The sequence below is a fragment of the Sitodiplosis mosellana genome, unplaced genomic scaffold, assembly GCF_009176505.1.
Source record: "Sitodiplosis mosellana isolate CC-2019 unplaced genomic scaffold, AAFC_SMos_1.0 Smas_scaffold_6226, whole genome shotgun sequence".
Taxonomy (NCBI): domain Eukaryota; kingdom Metazoa; phylum Arthropoda; class Insecta; order Diptera; family Cecidomyiidae; genus Sitodiplosis; species Sitodiplosis mosellana.
The window spans coordinates 2,746,836-2,754,398 of record NW_022601467.1 but is presented as its reverse complement, the minus strand read 5'-3'; the positions used below and the strand labels follow the sequence as shown (position 1 = coordinate 2,754,398).

The window sequence follows — 7,563 nt, the reverse complement described above, 5'->3', positions numbered from 1 at the left end:
TATGAACTGAAATGCTTTTTTGTTTATTTTCATTTGGCCCAAGCGCCTCACCATTTTTTGGAAAATTAAATAAAAACCTGCGTATCTTTGGGAATCCTTAAAATCTAGTGCGTTATCTAGTGGATTACACTTAAGATTGGAATTGATTTTGTGTTAAATTACGAATAAATAATCCAAATGTCTTTCCATAATAATTATATACGAATTTGATTGGCAAATTTACAATCTAAATACTTTGCTGTATTACTGACAAACAAACGACTAGATCACCCAAATATTACTTACTTAGGATATATAGGTTTTTCTCTCCCCACCCAAGTTCCATTAGCCTAACACATTTTATTTTTATTTTTGCAATTGAACAGTCATACACAATATTATATAATTGAACGGAATATTACAAATCAGTGCTTACTAGCAAAAATGTATGAAAGCCAATGATGGCGCACATCAAATTGGCTTTTCCTTTCGTTGCATTAGCCTGTACGTGTACATCTATGGAAAACTATTCGACACGGTTCGAGCGCAAACATCACGTTGTCCAATAAAAATGTTGATATCCAGAAAATGTCAATTTTGCAGTCGATGTTTATTCCCCTTTCGTCGATTTGTGTAAGCAGCCTATTTGGTTGTCGATTAAATAGTATACATCTATAACATGTACATAATTTATCCGAAAAAGAGACACACACACGCATACATCGAGAATAGAAGCGAAGTCTTAATTTAGCAATCATGAAATTAGATATAAAATACTGTTGTCCATTCGGAGAGCGTCCACTTTGCATTCTGGATTCGTCGCATTCGTCCAACAGGGTAATGAAGTCAATGTATTGCACCAAAAATAATGGCTTACAATTCTAAACGTATACAATTTAATGAAATTTACGTCGTAATTTTTGTACAGTGAATGGCTGCTTTCTTGTGTAATCGTTGTAACTCTTCGGCGCACGAAATGGACGAGGCCGATGAATAAACAGCCGAATGATACTGTTGTGAATAAGTCACCTCATAGTTTGAAGACCGCGATACTTGCCGGTGTCATGTTATCATATTGTTACCATTAGTTCCGTGCACTCTCATATGACGATTCAAATTACCTGATTGAGAAAAGCTGCAAATGGAAAACGGACAGACCGAAAAAAAAGTCACATCAGTATGGGGATATGTTATCTGTTTCCTTTATACCTGCTCACACCGCATGTAAATGTAACGATGCCCGTGAACTTGTTTCCATCAATTGTATTTACATGTAATGTGTGAGTTTGGTATGCATGGGTGTAATTTAAATGGACAAAAAAAAAACGAAATACGAGGAGCCGCGTAAGCAACGGTAGCAACGACAACAACAAAAAAACACACTGAAAGAAAATAGAAGAATTAGTTACCGTAATAAACACAATTTGCACTGGTATGGTTTCTCGCCACTGTGTATACGAAGATGCTTTGTCAGCGTCGAACTGTCGGAGAAAGCTTTTTTGCAAGCCCTACATCTGTTGGATATAGAAAAAAAGTTATGAATTTGATTTACAATTGAATGGCCAAACAATGAATGTCAAGTGAATAAAATGTGAAATAGAGACGATTTTATGCATATAAAATAAAGATGTAACAAGAGAGAGCGCGCGCGAGAGAGAGAGAGCAGAAAAAAATGAAGAATAGATGTAGATCCGACTCACCGATAGGGTCTTTCTCCCGAATGGGTGCGCATGTGCGTTGTTACACTTGAACTTTGAGAAAATCTGCGATCGCAAATGGGACACCGAAATGGCTTCTGGCCCGTCTACAATGCAAAAGAATTGTATGAGAAAAATGGGACTTCGGCCAATCTAGAACGAAATTTCTAGCAATAAAAAACTTACATGTGTGCGCACGTGTGCTGTTAAATTGGCTGCTTGTGAGAAGCTTTTATTGCAATCAGGGCAACTAAAATTAAAATTGAATGAAAATGATTGGGTTCAAAATGCAATGTGTTTGCAACTTAGTTGCTCAATTTGTTCTTTCTTTCAATAGATATGCATACCGATATGGACGTTCGCCTGAGTGCGTACGAAGATGAGTTTTCAGGGTGCTCGGTCGAGCATAAGTTTTTCCACATAGTCGGCACAAATTTGGCTTTGATTCGGATTGAATACAATCATTGCTGTCTTCATCTTCAAAATTGAGGCCCAACGAATTTTTGGCATTTCGTAATATTGTTTGGCTACTGGGAAGTGACGATGGACTTCGAGGTGGTGAATAAGTTAAGCTATTGTTTGAGTAAAATGGTCGTTGTTGTGACGACGGTGACATTTTGCTTGAATCAATCATTGAGTTCATTTGCTGCTGACTTTGAATTGGTGGCCGAAAATCGGCCGTAAACGAGTATGTTGCTCCACTCGGATAATGACCAGGGCTCAACAACGCCGGTGGATATAGAACATTAACCGATGAAGCTGATGGTTGCTGCGTCCACTGTAAAGAATTAAATATTATTATTATTGATGATCGCAAATGGATTTGTGGAAAATGTTAAATTTACTTCAGGAAATTCTACCTGCGAACATTGCATGGGCACACTGTCCGATCCATATCCGTGCATCGTCATATTCATGCTTACGTTCACGCTCATGCTTGGATACATCGGCGGTGCAGATACATGTTGATGTTGACTATTGCACTGATTGTCATAGTAGTTCATGGATTGGCAATTGTTTGGCTGCGTCTGAGATTGTCCTGGGGATACCAAAATTTGCGGATGCACCGTGTACGAAAGTGAAGCTTGTGTCGGATGGTTGTAGTTTTGAGCTTGTGTTTGCATTTGTTGTGGGTCCGGACTTGATTTTTGCACAGCATGTTTAAGTGATAATAAAACGTCAGCCATATCATGTGTTGGCCGTTCGGGCCTTCGACAAAATTTTAAACCATTCATTTTCATGGACATTTCAACTATGAAATAACAAAGGTTCAAATCGAATACAATAAAAACACTCTACTTACTCGTATTTGTATGGTGCACCTCCGCATTGCGAAAATGAAAATAGACTCGGCAATGGATCGATGTCAAGTGGCGGTAGTGTCGAAAAGGAATTCATATCGTCCGGGCTCCAATAATTTGTCTGAGAATTTGATTGTACTCCACTGTTTTTACAAATGAAAATTCAAAATTTCGGGTGTTAATAGCTCAATCTGTCGTCATTGGGGCAAAAATCATAGATAGAATGTTGTCTTAAAAAAACGGAATGTTGACTAAATAAAATCTCGAATCGAAATAAAACCGTAAATTGGGCCAATTTTAAGATAATCCTTTACTCGTTAGAATACTCGAGTGAAAATTATACAACTAACCACGACTAAACAGAGCCAATTTTATACTTTTAAATTAACTATTGAAGGATTGAAAATAATTATTTCAATCAAAACAGATAGTTAGTTAGTTAGTTACATTCATAATTCGTGATTTGTTGACTGAAGTCAACAGTTGTCTATTTCGTTCGAAATAATCATTAGTTTCAGCCATTAATAGTTTTGTCATGGTTAATAGTGAATTAACCAAATCAATTCAAGTAATAATTGAAGAAATGTGCCAAAAAAGTGGTTTCAAATTTCATTTCTATTCGTTCTTGATATTGTTTCGCACAACGAACGAGGTGTTAACTTCGCCGACGGTATAATTCATCATATGCTCGATTGCGGTTATGTACGGAAGCAACAAACTAAGTGAACTGCGTAAATAAGTATTCAAAACACTTCAATTACCACGAAGTATAGAACAATTCGAACAATATTACATAATTAATTTTAAAATATTGTACCATTCCATATAGCTTATATTTCCTACTTAGAAAAGCATTAGAATCTGAAAAGAAATCTCTATGGCAATTCTAACGTTCATTCTCTCGTATCCGGTTATATTTCGAGATTTATTTCTTGAACACATCATCAATTTTCATACAATTTTCATTATTTGGCATCAAAATACATATTTTTCACTCAATTCATCATCATTTATTTATAATCATAAAAAACCACGTGAACAAAATTTCAACTCTGCAGATATATTTTTCTACAATACACGGCTTCATTCAACGTGCTAACGAAAATGTTTTCAGGCTAGGGAAAAAACTAATGAAAACAAGAATTACCTTAGGATGTCTGTGCTATCAAGACAATTTTCACAATCCAATTCGGACCCGCGCAATGATTGTATTGAAATGGTAGAATTTCCTTGGCAACTAATGCAGCCACCGCAACTTGGTAAGCATTCCTGTTAAGAGTTTTTTAAGAGTTGATATGGAATTAAATGCATCCTTTTATTGTTTTCTTTTTTTTTTTCAGAAAGATCCGTTGAATATTGAAATAAACAATTCGTAAGGAACAACTTTCGCCCACTGATATACTCCTCTCTTTCTTCTTATTTATTTCAGTTTGAACGAATGATCTCAACGTCGACGTGATTGGGATTTGTTCTACAAAAATTGTTATTTTTGCGAATTTGATTTTATCCGAAAATTAGTAACCATTTTTTTTTTTGAAAATTAAACTAGCAAAAGATTATTAAATCAACCAGAAAAAAAACACCACAGGTGAAACACCGTCGCACAATTTCTTTCTACTAAAATAGGTAAAAGATGTCCTCTCAAAAGTCGGTGTATAATTTTTCTTTCAATTATTTCGCTTCGACGTTAAATCAAAACTGCATTATTATACTGCTAACACACTTGAACACTATTTCAACTAATGAACAATGTTGCATACAAGTTTGTGTACCTTTTGTGAATTGAAATGATATTTGATCGACGATCAATCGACGTTGAATTGAAATTGGTTCAAACTCGCGTTTTCTATAGATAAAGTATTGTATTCATAAGGTGAATGCGTTCACCTTATGCACGACCTTATACACGTACCTGAGGACTATCAAGTGGAAGACCGAAAAGAGGATTGTTAGGAACATATCCCATCTCAGCCTCCACAGCAACAGCATCATCACCACACGAGATATACATGGCTCCACCCTCTTGATTTTCAACGGAATCTGAAAAGTCGACAAAAAAACGCACATCATTCGCTTTCGCATCGTAGAATTGTTGGTTTCGCAATATTTCTATCGTAAATTACGTGTCGTAATTCTGGATGCGCGCGTTAACATTTTCGCTGTTCATCAAATCAAATCGAACCAGCATTCATATTTCCATTACATTCGTAATCAACGGTTACATTGGAACTATTGAAATTAGTCGAAATCCATGAATATATTTGTCAAATATATGTGAAACTATTTCAAACGATCAGAAGAACAGAAGAGAAAGTTCATTGGCAAAAGCAATGTAGCATTCAGTTTGGTGGAAATTTCCACGAATCATAGAAATTTTAGCAATTTATCGGATTCGGTCAATAGTGCGCATGTGTGCGGTGTGTGAGCTGCATTGCTACTCAGCTATGTTATGACTATTACGAAGCGTAACAGGACGACCAATAACAACAAATTGAAAGAGAAACGCCTCCAAGGTAGCCGCCATTGCTTTGCTGCTCATTTCAACAGAGCGACTACAACCGCACTTAGACTTCTTCGTGTTTGTATGAATTCCAATTGGAATAAATGCTCATCACATTGTTTGGCCATCTTTTCTTTCGTACATCATTTCGATAAATTCAAAACGATTCAAACTAATAAAATACATTGGTTCTTATGACGAAAAATCTCTCAATTTCAATGATATATTGATTTGTTTAACACAAAATGTGACTTAACTGCAATCGATAGTCTTAAATGAAGTAACCGACGGAAAATAAACCATATCGATATGTCGCTTGTTATAAAAAAAATTATCTAAGGCATAGAATGCACAGGATTTAAAATGCCAGTTACGTTTGCAGATTAAAATTTATGACAGAAATTCGAATCGATATTTTATACAACACGATGAAAGGAAAAATCGTAAGATTTTTTAACAAATCGATTTAAGGGTGTACGTTTGATTCATGAATTGTGAATGAACTCAATTTATTTATCTTCACTATATTTCCACACTATATGGCAAAATCAAATCAGTTTTCAGTGGCGAGTTACTCTCTTTTTCTCGTATCTTACATATTCGATATGGTCTTACAATTGTATATTTAAATAGTGAAAATATTATGATGGAATATTGATAAATTGTCAAAATAGTCTCTGACTTTGGATGGAACTATGAACGATTGGTAAATCTATCTGCTGATCGAATGATTTCATGCCATTATCTGCTGCATCAAATTTCATTTTGGGAATACTAAATGAACAAAAATCTTATTGAGATCCATGATAAACTTACCCAGTTCGAAAAATTATTTATCCAATCCAAATGTCCACGGAGCAAAATAAATTGAATTAGGTGAATTTGATGTGGTTTTTTGCATCACTTTTTAAAACTTAGATAAATCAAAAGATTCATTTTAACAGCACATATTTAATTACATTTTCATCAAATGCAACATTCTTTATCCAGCTGCAATTTGAATTGTATTCAACATCATGATCGACATCACAAGTTCAACACCTGATTAATATCACTACTGAATCTCTTTCATTGAGCCACCCCGAAAAAGGAGCGAATATTGTGTGGTGACAATTTTGGACAACAATATTGGCAAATTAAATAAACACTACTCTCTTGTGTTATTCTTATAATGATAATTGTGTGCTTTGGTGATTGTACAATGATTTCGATAACTTTTTTTTTGTTTCGCGTTAAATTACGGGCACCTTCGTCAGTTCGATGTGGATGGGGCTTTCATAACATCCGAGAAAAAAAAACTAGAACAAACTTATGGAAACTAGTGCATCGGTAAACAGACAACGATTATGGTTGCGATTAACTGACGAAGGAATCGATTGGAATTGAGGCCGGTGTCTGTTTTGATGAACTGACCGTTACTAAAACCAAACACAGACTGATCATAACCGAATATAATTTAATGTATAACTTGTGTTAACTGATATTATGTTCATATGTACAACGAACACATTGACGCCGATATAGATAAAATTACAGTGAATCGTGCTAACTAATGTTGATTTTCACCCAAAACACACTATTACTACATACAATACACATACGTGTATAGATAGAGATACATATATGAATAACAACATCAGCGAAGCAACCACTCGATGAGCAGCAAGCACGAAAAAAAAGAGGAAAGAAAGAAGAAAAAAACCACTGAAGGCACCAACAGCATCAACATAGCCGAACAACAAGAATTACAGCATTAACAGTAGCATGCATTAATAACATAATATTAATACGTGGTGAGTGAGTGTGTGTGCGTACGAAAGAGAAGGAGAGACAGACAGACCGAGTTGAATATCTATCTGTGTGTTATTTTTTTTTCAGCATGTTTTCCCTTCATTACACCACACAACTACATGGACATGAAGCAAGGATATGCCACAATTCAACAACGATGAAGAAAAAAAACATTTCTTCGAACTCGAGACAAATTAGCTAAACTCTGACTCCAGCACTGGTATTCTTTGCTTTAATCGAATCACACAAACCTACAAGGCATTTAGTTTTGTGTACAGTATGAAAACAAGAGGGT

General features: G+C 35.3%; 1 protein-coding gene across 2 annotated transcripts; it reads right to left on the bottom strand.

Annotated features, from left to right (window-relative positions):
* Positions 1 to 7,032, bottom strand: LOC129578546 (protein glass). Of its 2 annotated transcripts, none has more exons than XM_055467285.1 (10): positions 6,294 to 7,032; positions 4,890 to 5,017; positions 4,125 to 4,246; positions 2,980 to 3,120; positions 2,537 to 2,885; positions 2,024 to 2,454; positions 1,863 to 1,926; positions 1,680 to 1,783; positions 1,389 to 1,493; positions 1 to 1,114 (listed from the first exon to the last, which is right to left on the bottom strand). In XM_055467285.1, exons 2-10 carry the CDS (start codon positions 4,986 to 4,988, stop codon positions 1,042 to 1,044), a joined length of 1,488 nt encoding a protein of 495 aa, XP_055323260.1. In that variant the 5' UTR covers positions 4,989 to 5,017; positions 6,294 to 7,032; the 3' UTR covers positions 1 to 1,041. The 2 variants fall into 2 exon arrangements, with proteins under 2 accessions (XP_055323260.1, XP_055323261.1); XM_055467286.1 differs by having other exon boundaries at positions 2,537 to 2,816.
* Between the last annotated feature and the right edge of the window lie 531 nt (positions 7,033 to 7,563).